The 20,555-nt window shown below is 34.6% G+C and overlaps 1 protein-coding gene and 2 pseudogenes across 1 annotated transcript; 1 reads left to right on the forward strand and 2 right to left on the reverse strand.

The window, feature by feature from the left end:
- The first annotated feature begins 1,355 nt into the window (after positions 1–1,355).
- LOC133293421 (VQ motif-containing protein 11-like) lies at positions 1,356–1,798 on the forward strand (annotated as a pseudogene).
- A 3,815-nt stretch (positions 1,799–5,613) lies between these two features.
- On the reverse strand, positions 5,614–9,483 carry LOC133293422 (mediator of RNA polymerase II transcription subunit 15a-like; annotated as a pseudogene).
- A 1,132-nt stretch (positions 9,484–10,615) lies between these two features.
- LOC133293423 (pentatricopeptide repeat-containing protein At1g22960, mitochondrial) lies at positions 10,616–13,903 on the reverse strand. The gene is made up of 3 exons (XM_061491991.1): positions 11,719–13,903; positions 11,542–11,629; positions 10,616–10,748 (listed from the first exon to the last, which is right to left on the reverse strand). The coding sequence occupies exon 1, from the start codon at positions 13,901–13,903 to the stop codon at positions 11,864–11,866; it is 2,040 nt and encodes a 679-aa protein (XP_061347975.1). The 3' UTR covers positions 10,616–10,748; positions 11,542–11,629; positions 11,719–11,863.
- Positions 13,904–20,555: the final 6,652 nt, after the last annotated feature.

Genomic DNA, 20,555 nt, shown 5'->3' on the forward strand with positions numbered 1-20,555 from the left:
TAGTGTTACAAATTATATTCTCAAAATATGTCTTTAAGCGAACAATATATATCATAAATATATTATATTATTAAAAGAATTAAAAGGCTAACTTGCGAGCTTGTAAGCCAGACTTTTTAAAATGGACCTATGGCGTAATTTTTAAATAAACTTTTATAAAAGCCTAAACATGCTTTATTTAAAAAATAAAGTAGGCGAGGTCCACAAAAAAAAAAAAATAGGTCAAGTCAAGCCTAAGGTAGGCTAGACTGTAAGCCCCTGATAGGCCGACTGGCCCATTTTCACTCCAGGATGTACCGAGTTCATCAGTACACTTCTTTGCTTAAAAGGAAAAAAATTTATCTCACTTTTGAAAATATTTTTCCCACCACATCGACAAATTTTCAAGATTTGAAAAACGGGTATATCGAGTTCGGTACACCCGTAGTATTAAAAAAAATTGCCTGGTTGAAAAGGTCCCTGTTGTTTGAAAATTAAAAATATCAAATGATTTGTTTTATTTTTAAAACTTTCATGAAATATTTTTTAATGAACAAAAATTCTTACAACGCCCATAAAAAAATGTGCATTTGCCACTTATTTTCAAATAGAAAAAATGTATATCATTTCAAAGAATATAAAGTTGTGTCATTTTAAGTAAAAAAAAAAGAAAAAGAAAAATCATAAAAGAGAGAATAAAAAAAATTAAAGATATAAATCCCACCTATTTGTGAGAGTGGAAAGATGTAAGGTGTGTCAATTAAAATGACACACCTTTTTTCCTTTCAAATACATCTAATTTAAAGCGCAATAAATTCTCTTATGAAACGCTGAATGCATTGCCATTGACAAGTTAATGATAGAAACAGCCGAACTTATTATAAGTGGACTACTACCGTCTTAAATATTTTAAAGTTGCATCATTATCTTGTGTTTCATGTTAAAGTAAATTAATTGAAAACAAGAAACTAATTAGCATGACAAAAATCAAGGTCACAATCACAACTAGTAAAAACCAAGCCAAAAAGGAGGCCCTTACAATTTATTATTACTATTTATGTAATTGAATTGCATTAGTAAATAAGAGTTTGTGTAGTTATTTACATCTCTATTAATAAAATATGAATTATTAGTTATCCTTCTGACTTCTTCTTACATTTTTTTTATTTTTATTTTTTTTTGCTTTTCCTTCTCTATATACCCGACACCCTTACATTACACACCACCCCATAAAGCAAGAAAACCACAACAACTTATTTGTGTTACATTTTAACAACTCTTTCTCCCTCTTTATCGTTAGTGTATAAAAACCCACGTTTCATTTCTTCACTCCAACCCATCTACCAGTAAGAAATCTCTCTTTCTTTCTTTTTCACATGGCTTCAAACACAAGCATGCATTCCGACGACCCTCCAAAAGCCAACACCACCTTTGTCCAAGCTGACCCATCAAACTTCAGAGCGGTGGTCCAAAAGTTAACCGGAGCTGAGAAACTTCCTCTTGCAACCCAAACACACAAACCCATCAACACCACCAAAAAATCAAATTTTAAGCTGCAAGAGCGAGCGAAGAAGCTGGAGATGAATATTGGGGTGTCAGAAAGAGCCATGTTCTTCAGTGTTAGCATGAGCCCATCACCTGAGATGGTGATGGTTTCGCCGGTGTCCCCATTGGAGGTTCTGGCGAGGGAAGAGGAAGAGAAAGCCATAGCTGAGAAAGGGTTTTATTTGCATCCAAGCCCAAAAGCTTGTGACCCTCCCAGCTGCTACCCCTGTTTCCACTGCATTCTCCAACACAAAACCAAACATCTTATTCTTAGTTCGTACATTTAATACTTGAATAACCTTCCTATTTCCTAGTCATATTCTTACATAAATAACCTTCGTATTTGTAGTGGAGAGTATTCAGTACTACGATATTTAAAACATTGTCTTACGTTGTTTCAAGAAAAAAAATTGGAGTAACTCGTTATAACTATGTATTATGGATAATATACACTTATAATATTAAAGTTAATTTTGTTTCTCTGTAGACATTATCGGTTGACGTCACAGATACAGATAATAATTTTACCATTATAAGTATATGGGTGTGCATGTGTGCATGACAAACATTATGTTCCGTAACACTATTTCTGAAAAGAAATAATTATTTTCTATTTCTGTGCCTTGAAATAGTCTCTAAAAAAAATGTGTTTGATAACATATTCTATTTTTATACCGAGAATGAACATTGCATTTGATAACGCAACAAATAATAAAATAAAAAATCATTCATAATTTTTTTTGAATCATCACTTTTCTTTTTATATGGTATGGTGGTGATGGTAGTAGTGATGATGACGACAGTAGATGCGGCGATGGTGGTTGGTGGCGGTGACGTGAAGGTGGCGGTAATCGTGGCATCGTGGTTGTGGTGATGACGACGGGGACAATGGTGGCTGTGGTCGTGTCGGGATGATGGTGGTGGCGATGATGATGGTAGTGGTCGAGAGTGATTGAGAGAGACAAATATTTCTAATTTTGTGCCCGAGAATAAAATAAATTGAAATTTTAATATTATTTTTTCTGTTCCCTAGCACAAAAATTGAACTGGTTCATTTTCGGAAACAAAAAAATAAACTGATTTCGTCAAACACTGTTTCTATCAGTTTTTGTTCCCGGGAATAAAAATAAAAATAAAAAAACTGATTTTGAAAAGGTTGTTATGCACATCCTATACTACCCGAAATACATAGTTATAATGGATTGTTGTAGATAACTTTTTTATAGTAACATAAGAAAAGTGGAACATATATATATATATATATATTTGGCAAAATGATTTGTAATTGACTGCACCTAAAGATTGGTGCAGTCACACATTTTAACTATGTCTTACCGGTAAGATATAGTTATAATATTAAAGTTATTTTTTTCTCTTTTTAAAAATTTAACTATGTCTTACCGGTAAGACAATGTTGTAATATTAAAGTTATTTTTTTTCTCCTACGTCAGCCGACAAGTCTCTGAAAAGTTACTAAGGAGAGAGAGAGAAACTGCTTTAATATTATAACTATGTCTTACTGTTATCTCCTATACACACATAAAAATATGCGGTGTTTCTCATGTTGTAGGAAATAAATTTTATTTTCTATATATACATAAAAGTATATAGGGCCCATGTGAGGAGAAAAGAGAGAAAAAAAATATAGACCCCACATATTTATCTCCTATAATATGAAAAACACTCAACTCATATATATATATATATATATATATATATATATATATATATATATATAGGGGAAGGTTATATTACAACATATGTTCGTTTACAACTTCTTACAATCATATCTTAACCGTTGATTTTCGCCAATCAACGGTTAAGATTTTCGCAAATCAAATTTATTAATTAATTATTAATTCACAATAAATGACAACCGTTGATTGACGGAAATCAACAGTTAAGATATCATTTTACATCAGTGTAAGTTACATTCTCAATCTTGATCATTGATCCCACTTATATCACAGGGCTCTAATTTTCTAGTAATGTGAGCCATTAAATACAAGTAGATCAATGATCAAGACTGAATGTAAAGCTTCTAACTCTTACACTGATGCAAGAATATACTGCCCTATATATATATATACATAATAATAATAAAAGATGATAAGGCATTTTGTTCAATGATTTTATTTTGTCTTATCTTAAAATAATCAAATTATTTTTCCCACAACGTAACTCTTATTTATCCCATATATATTAAATGAAAACGAAATAATCTTCTAATCAGTTCCTGTTATGTACACATCTGTTTGCGGTAATTTTTTGTTAATACCCTTCCTTCCTAATCGTAGAAGAATGTAGCTTTGCAGCGCATTCAATTATTATTATTTAGGGGTTTATACTTCTTATGCAACATAAGAATAGTCTTCTCAAGCTACATTTGTGCCGTTTTGCGTGTCAACATTTTTAATTTATTTATTTATTTTTTCAATGGGACCCACCTGAGTATGTGTGTTGCAAGAATTTTATGTTACATAAAAAATATAAACCCCGTTTATTTATATGAAAGTATTGAACTACTAAATCGGCGTATCTCCTTGAATCAGACGTGGAAAAGTGCATAGCATGCTAATAGAACAGCACCATAATATTAAAGTTAATCACTCTAACTCTGGCCCCTTTTTAAATTTGCTCTACTTTGGAAAACTAATTTAAGCAATATTATTAAAGCTGCATATCGGCTTGGTTGGATTATTTAGTGAATGGGTTACTAATTTAAGGTCTCATGATTATTGGTTGAATTATTTAAATTAAATTTATATATAATAAATATATACATAGAAGTAATATGAGAATCAAAATAATTTGATTCAGTAGTTAGTAGTTTACTCCTCTTTCCTTTAAGTCCAATTTTAATCCTAAGAATACAATTATGGTGGAATAGTTTGCCAAAATAATTTTGGTTCAGTAGAATTTTTCAAAACCAAATTCAACCAAAAAACTGATACCGGATTAATATCGATAGAACCTGATTTTTGACCGATCCATCAGTTTTTAATTGGATTATATGCATAACCGGTTAGTCAATTAATCGACTAATGGGTGGAGAAATAATAAAAAAAAAAAAAAAAAAAGTTTTCACTTTAGACAAAAGATGATGTGTCCTCGATGTAAATTTCATTTACACTGACTTGGATGATTTGGGCCACCCATTGTGTACAGAATTATGAAAACGGTTTATGGATCACCTAACACTAGCAAGACAGGCTAGGCTGTGTCTCCTAAGAATGAAAGCCCAAAATATTCAAGTGGTGTTAAGTGGAACTTCTGTGCGATGTCATATCATAAAAATACAATTACAAGAATGGCCAAGTCCAAGGCCTAAAGTTCTGATAGCAGGAAAGTATTCTTTTTTTTTTGAGTTACCCAACTCTAATTATCTCTTTGAAACGAGTTGGCTTCTCCCGGTATCCCCACGAGCTTCGACTCTTTGAGCTGGCTATGGGACTAATCCGGAGTGCGAGGGAACAGTGATGGCTAAAGGTTCAACCTCCTCCCCAAGAATGCATTCAGCGGGAATCGAACACATATCCAACCTCACTAACTCAGCGCCAAGTTACCAACTGAGCTGCACCCATTGGGTATTCAACCATCTACAATTCATCCCCTGATGAGGAAAATATTATAAAAAACAAAGTAACAATACTAAAATGAACGTGCCAATCAGCTTTATATACTCTTAAAAACAATTTTTAACAACATGGAGAATGAAGCACCGAATGGATTTCTGCCTGCTGCTTCTCCTCTTTTTGACAACTAAAGATCCTTCACCATCTCCCTTCTTTTTCTCTTTTTTCACAATCATTGCATTGAGAAACCAACTTATTGTTAGATATGACTCATACTTCACATTCAAATGCAGACTCTTGTTGGTAGCCATGGATAGTCCATGAGGGCAATGCAGAAACACTTGGATTAAAGCTTTATATCATATGTATCCTCTATGGGAGACAATCCCGTTCGAGACGGTTCTAAGATTAAAGCTTTAAACTCCTCCCAAAGATGGTACTAGAGAGGATCGAACACATGCTCTTGCCCTCACCTACTCATCTCTCATACGCTAATTGAGCTACCATCATTTAATTAGAGATCTGAATCTTCTTTAAGCGCAAACTTGGCGAGCCAATCCTCATGTCGGGACGAAGTTGACATCATGCACTTACTTCCATAACCACTTTCATCTACACCCGAAAACTGCGCATCCAATGATTGACAGAAGCTTCAGCAAGTTTCAGACAAAAACAAAAAAGGTTTCCATGGAACATGGAACAGAGAGGATCATCATGTGGTCAAGCAATTCTCTCAAGTCCCATACTTGGAGCCGAAACTCCCTCCACCGCTCTGCTGTGCATGCTCACAAATAACTGCGAGCACAAACATCCCAAGTCCTTGCTATCTCCCCAAGGGTCATAGGTTGTGATAAACTTCGTAAGGATATGCTAAACCTTGACTTTGCTTTCGTGGAAAGATCTTCATTTCCTTACTGACAGAAATATCCAATACCACTTCTATTTATTAGAAACAGAAGAATTTTAGCAATTCTAAGATAAACTACGGAGATGGGGAATGTGAGACATGCATTGTGTTGATCATTTTTGTTAGGAAGGAGAGTCAACAAACATTTCACAGGACAGCTAAGATTAAATTGGCCAGTCTCATTAGCACATCACAGTTAGCTGTGTCTTGAGGCAAAACTTCTCTTGCCATCTTTCCATGTTAGATTTAAAATCACATCTGCTCACAGCAGTAGAGGATGACTATGATCCATCGACACTGACACGGGACACGACACGCCGACACGTTAATTCTGAAAAATGTTATATTTTGACACGTTGGGACACGTTTTGATGTTACATAATACTTTTAATATAATATAATTTATATTTAATACATATAACAGCCCATAATAAGTCATATAACCATTCAAATATTTAAATTTTATAACATAAATATAACAAAAAATAATTTTTCGTACCTTGTTAATTTTTCATGTCAAATTTCATAACAGAGAAAAATTGATTTATAAATTATTTTTTCATTTTTAGTTAATAAAATAAAATTTAGTTTTAAAAAAAAAAAAGTGTCGGAGCGTTGACCGAGTGTCGGAAACAGTTGACTGCGTGTCGGAAAAACGTGTCGGAACGCGTCAAACCGTTGACCGCGTGTCCCAAAATATTGACCGCGTATCGGAACGTGTCGATGTTCGACACGTGTTCGACACACATTTTTTGAAAAAATGAGTGTGTTTGTGCATCTGAGGAGGATGAATTTGAGGCATACCTAAAAGATAAGTTTTCCTAAAATCACACATATTTCTAAAATGGCCATGGTCTTTGCATTTTATTTTTTATTTTTGGTAAGAAATTTCAGTAGGGGCAGCACCGAGGAAAAGATGGTAGAATCTCCCTTAAGGTGGGTTTGGCCATTTGAGAAGAAGACTAACAGAAGCCCCAATAAAAATAGATGATCAGGTGGAGGATGTCCCCACAGCAAGAGGTAGAGGAAGACCAAGAAAAACTCTGGGTGAAACTATTAAAATGGACTAGACCTAAATGACCTTTGTTTGAAAGACTTGACATATGACATAACACAATGATGTCGATTGACCCATGTAGCTGACCTCACCTAGTGGAAAAAGACTATTTTTTGTTATTATTGTAATTTGGGAGATGCATAGGATATTTTTCTCTTTACATGTGTTTTCTATACCTCGTGATTCAGAATTTTGATCAATACAAGAAGAATAAAAAATAAGAGACACCTCTCAGCATTAACTACTTTACTCAGTCTGATGCAATGAAGCAGACAAATGTTTCATGCATGAAAATAGTTAAAAGAGTCATAACTCATAATCACAAAAAGTTTTGGAAGATGAGAACATTATATTTCTCCTTTTTGTTGATAAAAGCATTAAAGCAAGCAAAGAAGATAATTGTCATGATAATTCATGGTTTGTTGAGAATATAGAATTTTTATTTTAAAAGAAAAATAACACAAATGAGAGACGCCAAAATGTTTATTCTCTCACCTGGATTCAACTGGAAACTTGTCTAGAAGTATGGGGGAACAATTAGGATAATTTGTAGGCACAAGTAAGCGCGGGGTTGAATTGGTGACTGCATGTTAGTAAAACACAAATATGGACAAAGTTTTATTACAAAAAATAAATAAATAAATAAATACTTAAGATGTATATGGTTTTAAAGTTCTGAGAGCTCACCATCTGTGCTGAAGCATATTGGGATTTTAAGCTTGGGCTGAGAGCCACAACACTGAAAGAACATTTGACAATGGTACCTTCTACTCCTTCAGCAGCTGCAGTTGGATCAACTTCTTCATCGCTTATGTCTACTATAGTGCCAATAAGTTGCTGATTAACCTCCTTAATTTTTTCCGAAAGGGCATGATTAGCCTGCCATATAAGACACAAAAATTCATTATCAGCAATCAAAGACTGTCTAGAGAAAATCCATAAACTTTAAAGTGATTCCCTCGCAATCCTTGCTTTAGAATTACTTTTAAACTTATTATCTGATAAATCATCATGCTCTAATGAAACGGATGTCCATGGCTAATCCAGATCATGCAAAACCCTGGTCATTATATAGTGAATCCAATTGAATACCGAGGTCAACAATTCAAGACCTAATACGAGAGCTACTCACACCAGCAATAGGTTCCATGTTCTAAGCTCATGTCACCCTTGATTATTGTTTTTAAATGGGGAGGATGATGATCGTTTGTAAAAATGAGAGAAATTATCAATCAAACTAATTAAAAATTAACAAGAAAAACAATTGCTATTGTTGCATGCTACTACAACTAATACTACTATTGCTATAGTTGTTTCTCTTGATTGATTGTGATTCTTATTATTTTATTCTACCATTTAGTAACAATTGAACCACGAAGTGGGTATTTGAACTGGGTCGGCCCTTTTTTTAGTAACACTTGAACCTTTAAACGGCAGGTTTACTTATTAAATTGATCCAATAAATATCAAAAGAGAAAATCTATTTCAGTAATTCTTATCTCAAATTTTTACTTCATAAGTTAACAGCCATACAGCAATGTCCGGAATACATCATAATCAATGGTACAAATTATTTTTTATTTTTTGGTATACGTACAAAATATTGGTAGTTGCAAATAACTTATCCCAGCCTGTATCTTGTGTGATGCACTAAGTGTGTTTGAATTTTAGGCATCAAAAGCTCTAATTCAATTGGTTGATTCCGGTATCTGGAAATCGCCAGTGAATTTTGATATATAGTCCCTATATGATGTGTTTCATTATCTAAATGAGAACATGAAATTGTGCTTTTCTACACATTTGTAAATTGAACTAGCTGCATTTTTTTGAATCTAAATCCTTGTAGTCAGAAATATCAAAATGCACAAACTTTTAGCTGTGAAAAACATTCTAATTGAAAGAAAGGGTGAAAAGTAATGTACATAATGTGTTGGTGCATAAATATTCCATGTGTTGATGGCTTGATGCCCATTAATAATTGCAATGGCAAGCCCAAAAATTAAGACACTGATAGTAAAAGATGTCAATTATAAAATAAAATTTAACAATTAAAAAAAATTTAGTACCTCAATCCTTGGTTTCTTGATACTAGATGTTGCAGTTGACTCCAAATCAGAAGCCTCCAAAGCAGTTAACTGCTTGATACTACAATTCATCCCACCTGCAGATGCTGCAACATTCAAGGGCGTGGCATTGGTATAGCGCTTCATCCTCTTGGTTCCAATGGCACCATCTTGGGTGATGAAATTTCTAACCTGAAGACGACAATTAGTCATGGCAACCAAATCTTCACCAACAGCACCTCTGGATCCATTACCTGGAGTTGATCCTGCTATCCTATCGTTCATGCTGACAACTGAACCAATATCACAGACAGCAGCACTTAATGCTATATGTGACATTGATTTCACCTGGAATCATGATTAGACATATATTTGTCATCTATAACTCCAAAATTAAAACAGTAGAATAACAAACTGATACAAACCTTCAACCGATATAAATCAATAACAGAGAACCAAGTGTTTCTGGCCTGAATAATCAGATTTTTCAGGTATTGATGGAATTCAAATGACAATTACAGGGACTATGACAATTAACAGAGACAATTTAACAAGAAAAGGATGATTACATGAGCTAGAAAATGCTTAACAGTAAAGGAAAAGCAATAGAAGATAGTGAGACAATTATAGAGATCTCACTCTCTCCCAATCCCAAAAGAGCCCAATCACTACTCTGATTCCCCCTCATCCCCTTGAGAATGCTGAACCCCTCATCTAAATAGAACCAACTCACTCAACGTGACCCCATGCCATCCAATGTGACTTACTCCTAACAACCTTTGCTGACTCAGCATTATGCAATATTCCTCTGCTTCTCTTTCTTCTATGCACACTTCTAAACCGTTTGCTGACTAGGATAGGATCGTATCACAAACCTTCATGTAAATTTTTTGTCATATTCGTAAAAAATTTAAAGGTCACAGCCGCTGATCAAGCCAGCTTAAGATCTGCCAGACAAACCGGTGCTCTAGAGGCTGCTCATTAACAGTTGACTTTCCAGAAGTAGGTGCTAAAAGCATTACCATGAACACCATCTGGAGCAGTGAACTCTGCCAGTAAAGGAGAGGCTGATATGACGAGGTCTGCATGGTGGGTTATGGAGAAGGTGATTAGCGTAAAAATGGATGGTGTTGTGGATGTTTTGGTAAACTGGCACATTTCTTCTGAGGTATCAGTTAAGCTTCTTGATTTGTTGCTTTGGATATACTCCAAAAAATCCATGCTTGAGAAGTGCTTGTTGGTTTTTTATAAAATGATTCATAATGGGTTGTTGCCTGAAGAATTGCAAAAGGGTTCTTTGGATGCTTAGGGATAGGGAAATGGTGAACAGAGATAGAGAAGTTTATAATGTGATGGTGGAGTGTGGGATAAAGCCTACAACTGTTACTTATAATACCATGTTGGACTTGTTTTGCAAGGAAAGGGAGGTTCAACAAGCTTTGGAGCTTATGTTTCATATGCAACAGAGAGGGTGTTCTCCTAATGATGTAACCTATAATGTTTTGGTGAATGGTTTATTTAACAAAGGGGAGTTCAAGCAGGCCAAGGAACTAATTGAGGAGATGTTGAAATTGGGACTGAAGGTTTCGGCTTATACATCTCCACCCCGTAGGTCGCTACAACTGTTTGAATAAAAACAAAGTGGAATTGTCAAATCAAAGTAGCTTCTTAATGATCATATCTGTTCATTTTCCTAACTTTTGCTTGTTTGATGATAAATTAAAATTTTCAAATTACAATAGATGATTATGTTAAATTAATCACTCACAAATATAAAGTAGCCATTTATAAACATCATAATTGAGCAAGCAACTTAAATGAACGTACTCTCCTTTTTTTTATTCAACTGAACTCGTAACTTGAGTGCTGTGTTAAAATTTTATGCAGTGTATGCTCATTCTGAACCCTTATAATAATAAGGCACAACAAATTTTGAATACAGTTTCATTGCATAGTATTTTGCCTGAATGTATTATTTATTTTATTTTTTTCCATTCTCAACGATATTGAATTACAGAAAATGAGATACAGAGAATATAACTGAAGCATGTAGCTGGTAAAAATGAATTTATTGATGAAAAAAGGTAAGTGAAAAGCAAGATGCAATAAAATGCTGACAAAGTTGTGGTTCGTTCAATGACTACCTAGTATAGAAGAAGTCTTAACTTTTATTTTCATTTATTGTACAAGTTGTGAAGGAAAACAAAGAATAAGCACAATCCCATCAAAAAAATTCTCTTCCCCACAAAAGACTAAGAAAAATGAATAAAAAAATAGTGTATGATTATGTCAAAAATTGATTTGAATTATCTTGGAAGAGGATTGAGCTTCATCTGCATACCTCTTGCCTTTGTCGCATAATGTTACAGATCATTGAATCTTAAATGATAAAATCCACACTCTCACAAGTATTACCTAGCCATTGGATGTAACATGAGAAAAAATGTAAATAGTTGAAGTTTGCCCATCTTAATCACGATAAACATCCATTGGCATCTTCACCCTGTAAAAATTTAGGAAAAGTGTCAAGGCCAAAGAAATATTATAGTTACATAAGGTATCATGTATCTGAGGAAAAATGGGAATTCTTACCATGACAAGTACGAGATTATGTCTGGGGAAATTTACACCTCAATGAGAAAAATCCCATCCAGATGTAGGGATGTCTTTCACTCATTAGTCATGTGGGAATGCCAAAAACAAATAATCATTCCTTCATCTTTACATCAGAAGTTTATTAACCACCTCCAATTACATTCTCAAGATGCTGAACGGCATGCAATTTATAGTCTTTGTTTAGATGCTTCAATAGTGCACTATGTGTACAAGAATCAGGCTGTATTTCTCTATCTAGCATATCCTTATACAACCTTAAAGCTTCCTGCCAATGGCCTATGTTGCAGTTCTCGTTTATTAAAATAGTGTAGGTATACTTATTTGCAGAAATACCCTTTGCTTGCATTTCCATAAAAAATTTGTATGCCTGATTGATCTTTCTCATTTTGCAAAGTCCATTGATTAAAGCATTGTAGGTGATCACATTTGGATGAACACCCTTCTCTTGCATCTCAAAGAAGTACATAATTGCAGGTTCCAGCCTTCCCCTAACTGCGTATGAATGAATCAAAACTGTGTAAGTGACAACCGAAGGAAATATTCCTTTGCTCAACATCTCATAGAACACCACTCTAGCCTTCTTAAGATGCCCAGCCATCAAGTGAGCATGGATGATGCTAGTATATGTTACGTGATCTGGAACAAGTCCATCATCGAGCATTTTGTGCACGAGTTCACTTGCTTCTTGCAAATTGCCCAATTTATAGAGCCCATTGATGAAAACATTATATGTGATCAAATCAGGAGGAAAGCCTTTGGCTAGCATTTCTTCTTGCATGCCAAAAGCCGTAGATGAGTCACCAAGCTTCAGTTCACCTACTATTCGAGTTATGTATGCAAAACGATCTAGCTGCAACCCACTATGCAGCATCTCATCAAATAGTTCCTTAGCTATTGGCAAGTTTCCCATCATGCAAAATCCTCTAACAAGAATTGTAAAAGTAAATACATCAGGCTTAGGCCCATGTTTGATCATATCATCTTTAAGCTGCCTGGCAACATCCAAGTCCCCCAATCTGCAAAAACCATCTATAAGTGTATTATAGGTCACGACAGTCGGAACAAGACTTCTGTATTTCAACTCAACAAATAAGAGAAAAGCCTCCCCTAAGTTGCCCAACCTGCTGTAACCGTAAATTAGAGTGTTATATGAAACTACGTCCGGCATCAGATTCTTATTTACCATAGCAGCTAATAGCTGCCTTGCATCACTCACTCTTCCCCACTTACAAAGACCATACATAATTGTATTGTAGGTCACTACCGTAGGCAAAGCTCCTCTACTCAACATCTCCGCCCCAAGATTCAACGCTTCTTCAAACGACCCTTTCTTACAGTACCCACGAATCAAGGGGTTATATGTATAAGCAGAAACCTTCAGTCCCAATTTCAACATCTCCTCAATCAGTTCTTTGGCCTGCTGTAACTCCCCTTTGTTAGACAAACCATTCACCAAAACATTATAGGTTACATCATTAGGAGAACACCCTCTCTGTTGCATCTGAAACATAAGCTCCAAAGCTTGCTGAACCTCCCCTTCCTTGCAAAACGAATCCAACATGGTATTATAAGTAACAGTTGTAGGCCTTATCCCACACTCCACCATCACATTATAAACTTCTCTAGCTCTGTTCACCATTTCCCTATCCCTAAGCATCCTAAGAACCCTATTGCAATTCTTCACATCAGGCAACAACCCATTATGAATCATCTTATAAAAAACCAACAAGCACTTCTCAAGCATGGATTTTTTGGAGTAAATCCAAAGCAACAAATCAAGAAGCTTAACCGATACCTCATAAGAAACGTGCCCATTTACCAAAACATCCACAACACCATCCATTTTCGCGCTAATCACCTTCTCCATAACCCACCACACAGACCTCGTCATATTGTTAATCGCGAGAATCTCAAGAATAACAACAAAAGCTAACTCAGATCCCTTGAAACCAGGTTGCCCCTCGGCCCATCGAAAGAACCGCAGGGCGATGACGGGTCGGTCTCGAACTGAGTTAAGGACCCGAATAAGCAAGTCAGGTTCAGCAACCGCAGCACGAAACTGATCAGATACTACCGAAGGTTTGTTGTCTTCAACAGTTATGGCTGGTGCGTTAAAAGCTCTTAAGGACCGGAGTACCCATTTTAAATTATCACATGTCATGGTACCCACATTCCAAGTTCGAATTTTTACAATTCCATTGCGATTAAACATCACCTTTTCTTCGTTAGAATCGCTGAATTCCAACGGAAGCTGTCCCAGTAAGAAAAAAATCGATACATAAACAATCACAACCATGAAACGGAAAACTAGGGAAATAGAAGCGAAAGCGAAGGGCACTTACATAGTTCAGTGCCGTTGAGAAAGCCCTCCAAGGCTGAGAAGGGGGAAACCAAAAAAATATTAATAAAAAAAGTCATAAATGGAAGAGATGGTCCATTGGAAATCGAAAGAAAAACCTGACGCAAAATCTGACGAATCTCGTTGATGCGATTCGCGGCTGGTGCGACGAAAGCTCTTGAGGCTCTGAAAGAGAGGGTCATTGAGATCTCAACGGTGGCGGCGGCGGCGGCTACGGTGGCAATGCCATCAACAGCCTTCGTATGCCGCCTCGGTAGTTTGGAAGTTGGAACCCACGCTCACGTTTTACGTAAACCCAAACCTCCTAACTCCTTGTTTTTTTCTTTTTTTTTTCTCGATGTTGTGGGCTTTTTTTCTTATTTATTTTAAGAAAAAAATTGTCTATCACTTTTAAATGATATAAAGTTAAGAAAAAATATTTCTGAAGTTACTTGCATTTATTTTCAAAATAACGTTGTTTTGGTATTAAAATCTCAAAAAATTATAAATATAAAAACTATTATAACCCTCAAATAAATTAAAATTACAAAAATATCATGATTTTCGACGTCGTATTTGGTTTACTGCAGATAACTTATCTACAGTAACTACAGAAAAAGTAAACTCATAAAATTATATCATTTTAAGAGAAAAGATAGATAAAATAATAATTTTTTTATTTAAGTTTTAAAGTAAAAAAAAAAAAAAAACACCAACTTTCTTCTTCGTAATTCTCCTTCCTTGTATCTATTTCTTTCCTTAAATTATATGTCCTTTACATCACACCCTTATTTTAATTCATCCATGATCTCCACTCGGTAGCCACAAACTAACAACTCTTCTCATTTAAGGGTTTCGGATTTTCTTAAGAATTTTCGAAAATAAAATTAACACCAGGATCGAAGAATAAAGCCATATATAAAACACAATATATTAATAATAATTAGAGAGGAATTTGTAGCCTGTAGGATGATTTTATCAAATGAGAGAAGAATTTTAGTTTGTCCCCTAAAATTTTATTCTTTATGACTTGTAGAAGTATTATAATTCATTGGGCTTAACCTTAATATATATATAGGTTAAGGAAGAAATCTAACATAATTCTAATTAATAGTGTGTTTATTGAGTCCAGAGTTCAATCAAATACTAATATGCTGCCCAATTAAGTCTAGTATCAATAGATATTAATCATCATGAACACAATGGACTCATAAGATTAATTAAATTGAAATGTTCATTAATATTCAGTTAATTTTAGAATATGAAATTAGTTAATTAATATTGCTAAAAAAATTAGCACTGAAATGTTATGATTCCATACATAACAAAGATAAATAAAAAAGAATAATATCATCCCATGTATTTCATTTCATTTTATTTAATATTTTTATTTATTTTTTCTCTTAAATTTTAAGTGGGTGGTATGGAGTGTTGTCGATTGCACCATCTATGTTTTTTTTTTTTAAAGAAAAAAAAAACTACAAGTGATCCAAGTCTGTCATTAATTAGCTTTTACTCGTGTTATGAACCTGACAAAGGCCTATATTCTAGAAGGTCCAATAAATGACAGCACAAACACGAAGGGAATCTTCTATTAATGGCGATCATATCCAGACAACTAAGCAGCTCACATTCGAGAAGGCCCAAATAGGGCTAACAGCTAAGAGGGAATTAAGGAAACATTCCTTAATTATACTAATCCTACTACGGTAGCAATGGATCGATAATTGAACCCCCAATACTCCTCAGAGACCCAAAAATCCGCTCCTGCCAGGTAACCCATTTATAAATAAAGGGTTAAACCAATAAGGTACACACACTCTAAACCATTTCTCTTAACTTGTCACTGTGCACACACTCCACGCATTGACTATGTCGTTATATTATAATGCACAGAGATCCGCTTATCTTTAGCGTACCTCTCTTATAGGTACCTGAGAAAGGGCAAACAGATCCAATATTTAGTGATGTGAAGTCTATCAGTGATGTGAAGCTTTGTGGTGAGGTAAATATCGAATTTCTGTTTTTTCGCTTTTCTTGAATTATATCAAGTCTGTATGAATGATGTTTCCTGTTTACCTGTGATTGCTATATTTAAGGTTACGACTTGCATCACATATGGGACTATAAAATCAATTGAGAGCAAATACAACTGGTGGTACAAGTCTTGCAAAAAATGTCCATTTTCTGTTTGTGAGGATTTTGAGAAGTGGTACTGTAAGAACTGCCAAAAGCATTGGGAAGATTATTATCCGAGGTAATATATTGTTCTTTGTTTTTAATCTGTATGCTTAATATTTTTTTCTGATATACAATTTTGCAAAACGATAGATTTATTGTTCAGGTAAGAGTTGTGGATAACACGGATTCCGCATCATTTCTTCTGTTTGATCGCGACTGTATGTCTTTGTTGGGGATGAGTGCTGGTGAATTGCGCGAGCTGCATTTCAAGAGGGTTTGTATTATCATTGCTATGAAATAGTGAAAATGTATATTTTGACGTAGAGTGCACTCTGTTTGCGCTGTAGTTGTTATTTTTTTCCCCTGTTTATTTGATCATCCTTTTTTCTGTAGGGTGCAGATTTGGATCAATTTCCAGAAGAGTTAAATGTTCTGAATGAGAAGTCGATGTTGTTCAAGCTAAATATCAAGCAAAAGGATTTGAACTCATACAGTGAGCCCAAATATCAAGTTTCTAAAATTTGTATCAACGAAGACATAATCTCAGCGTTCATTAAGTCTCTTATCGATCCAAATGTATGCTGCTTCTCTATTTCTGTTGGGTATCCATTTTTCTTATTCATTTTGTTGACTGTTGTTGGTTATTGTATATCACAGGATGAAGCAAATTTTGAGGATGCACGTGTAAAAACACACCGTTAATTAAGGAATTTAATTAATTAATTATGAGATTAATGAGATAATTCTATAATTGACCCTAGTAATTATGATAAGACTTAAATAATTATGGTAAGTGATTAATAATGTTGAAAGTCGTTTTTCTGACGAAAAGTACAGATACTGATTCTGCCTCACGGTATAAATGTGCACCGATGAAGTATCTCGGAAAATTATAATAAGTGTGGGAACATTCCTAGAATAATATATAGGACTAGTATGTCAAGTTTCAAGTCAAAATAATGAGAACTGGTATCAGAACTGATACCGGCTTTGTAAAAGCGCGTACCGGCAAAGTACTGCGAAAAATAATATAAAAATATAACAAATCCTTGAAAAATGGCTAGGTTCAGAATCCTAAGTTTGGGATTAAAATGTTAAGCGTAACTAATACAGTGTGGTTAGAGTTAATGAGACTATAAATACCAATTTGGCCCAAAACCCTAAGCCATATTTTCATCATATGTGCCTCCCCTTTTTCTGAGTTGCTTCAGCCATTTTTCTCTTCGTAGAAGCTTGGAGCTTGCACCAAATCCAACCAAGAAACCATCTTTCTACCTTGTTTCTTCACCTAAACACTATCACTAAGTGTGAGCTATCCTTGTATGGGTGAGAGGTTGTTGTGTGCTGAGTGTAGGGGTTGTGAGTGGTGGTTTTGTAGGCTGAGTTGGTGGCTGTCATTGGTGGAGCCATTCTCTTGTCATTGGAGGCTTCAAGGAGCCACATTTTGGTGTAAAAGACCCATCTTGTATTGCATTTTCGTGGTTCCTTAAAGTCAGCACCTTAGTGCTGTGTTGGAGGCTCCAAGTCAGTGTCATTTTTGGAGTTTTGAGCTTTGGAGGTATACCATGATCATCATCTTTGGTATTTTCATGATTTTAGCTTGTTTAATCCATTAAAAAGTGAAACTTGAACCATTTGAGCTAAAGGCTGGAAATCTAAGTCTAAAACATGTTAATGAACATCTGTTGATGGAGTTATTGGACTCTAGATCACGTTTGGACCCTTAAATATGGACTTATGCAGAGAATGCATGAATTTCTGCATTTTGTCTGATAAGTATTCGAATACTTTTCGTGTCGTATTCGAATACTTATCCTTCAGTAGTCGGATACTCCTTGGAGGAGTATTGGAATACTTTTCTGGGAAGAAAAGTATTCGGATACCGTTGAATAAGTATTCGAATACTGGGTAGTATTCAAATACTGTGGTATTTGTATTCAGATACCTGGTGGTATTCGGATACTGGGGGAAAAGTATTCAGATACCTTGTGGTATTCAAATACTTAAGTGAAAGTATTCAGATACTTTCTGGAGACATGGAGTATTTGAATACTCATCGAGGAGTATTCGAATACCTCCTGCAGAATTTGCATGAAATGGCTTAAAATGAGTTGGAAAGCCTTAATCGCTTAATGTAACCTTGGGCAATGATTATTGATGATTAATTATTGTATAAACAGATTGTGATTGTGCTGTTTGTGGGCATTGAGCTAGTGTGAGCTTGGCTTGGATAGTTAGCTTGCGAGGTAAGCTTTCGTGTCCTCGGTTTAGCCATTGTTGGTTCCACCATACCCCATGGGGGATGGTTTATATGCATGATGTGTTTTCATGTATTGATTTTGAAATGCTGTTGAGCTGTTATGTGCAAGTGCTTATAATATGCTTGTATTGTTCCACCTAGAAGGTAAGCCTATGTATGTAGTAGACATGCCATAGGGTGATTCTGTGGGTGGGTGTAAGTAGTACTTGCACTGAATGTAGGCAATAGACGTATTTAAGTCCTGCATTTCACTGGCTAGTAGAATAGATGACACACATGACATGATTATTCTGCTGCATTGCACTGATTTTGGAACTTATATTATATTACTGCTTTTGAACTTATATTGCACATGTAAGTGAGCTTGGGGTGGAGAAATCCTTGAGGACCCCTTGTCTTACTGAGATTTCTGTTTAGAGATCTCACCCCACGTTTGGGGCACATATTTCAGGTTCAGGTAACTCAGGGGTTGAGACCTCGGACGGCAGGAGGCCAGAGCTAAGTTGACTGTTGTATATCTGCTATGAAGATATGATTGGATGTTGTTTATGTTTACTGTCTTTATGTTGTTTATTGAGCTGAAACTCTGTTGGGCTTTGTTGTTTTATTTGGTGAGCATGGGGGTTGTCCATGCCACGTTGATTGACTATGCCTTATTTGGATTCGAGTTGTATTAATGTATCATGATTATGTCCGGATTACGTGTTGTAGATCCGTGACTTAGATACTCACATATTTATATTATGAGGTTATTCAGTGTAGATAGCTGTTTATTTGCAATTACATATAGGTAATGTTTTAAAAAGGATTAAGTAATCAACTTGGTAATATTAATGACGTCATAATTGAAAAGAAAAAGTTATTCTGCATTTTTAATTAAGTGTGGCTTAATACGATGACATGATAACAATCCGGGTATACACGGGGTGTTACAGCACGCGAAAATGAAATTGTATCATTAGAACCAGAAAAGGCTGCGGTAACCCATTATTTGAATTTAGATTGATGTTATGCAAAAGTCGATACTTGACGTACCTTTTTTATTTTACGAAATAATAAATAGGATGTTGAGAGTCAGACCTGTGATAGTGCTGACGTTGGTGATATCTCTCTGACGATGTTGACACCAATGATCAATTCTCATGATTCCATTGCTGGAGAATTTAATTTTTCAGCTGTCCGGACAGCCAAAAAAATAAAGCTTGAAAAAGAGTTACGTATTTTCTAATTTATATATATTTTTTTTTTGGTAAATAATTTATATTTATAAATGAATCACGTGGCATATATATTCTTTTGCTTTTCGTAATATATTGTGCAAACCATGTCATTTGCTTACACATAGTGAAAATGCTGATAATTGAATTTTTTTTCTTTCTTTTTTTTAAATAGATTTGATGCAGAAGCAGATGAGAATACCCCGTAGATTGGACTACTGTGACTGAAGAGTGGTATTTTGTGTCTTGGAGACAAGATGTTTACAGAAATGTTGAAGTCACGTTTTTTTGTTGGAGTTACATCTTGAAATGTTGCAATAGTTTTTTTTAATTTTGACATTTATTAAATATTCATATCGTTTTGTGATGTTTTGCTATGTTGAGTTCAGCCAATGATAATGTTATGTGATGTATATTGATATATTGATAAACACTGTTTTTTGCAATGGAATCCTAATCCTAATCCTTACTTTTAAAATTTAAAATATGAATTTTTATTGACCTTGATTGAATGGAATTCAAAAAAATTGGTTGTTATTGAAACAAAATGTTGAAGTGGCATTTTTTTGTTGGAGTTACATTTTGAAATGTTGGTTTTTAATTGACATTTATTAAAAGTTCAAATCATTTTTATTAACCTACGAAATAATAATTTTATTCAAATTTTTGTTTCTTATTTTTAAAATTTAAAGTTTGAATTTTTAACTAACCTTGATTCAGTGGAATTCACAAAATTTCTGGATATTCCAAAAAGATCACATTTATAACTACTAAAAATATCCCAACCTACGATTTTAATCTAAAAAAATAAATAGTT

Source organism: Gastrolobium bilobum, unplaced genomic scaffold, assembly GCF_033153095.1.
Source record: "Gastrolobium bilobum isolate Gb01-03AN ecotype WA unplaced genomic scaffold, APGP_CSIRO_Gbil_v1 utg18566, whole genome shotgun sequence".
In the NCBI taxonomy this organism is placed as follows: Eukaryota; Viridiplantae; Streptophyta; class Magnoliopsida; order Fabales; family Fabaceae; genus Gastrolobium; species Gastrolobium bilobum.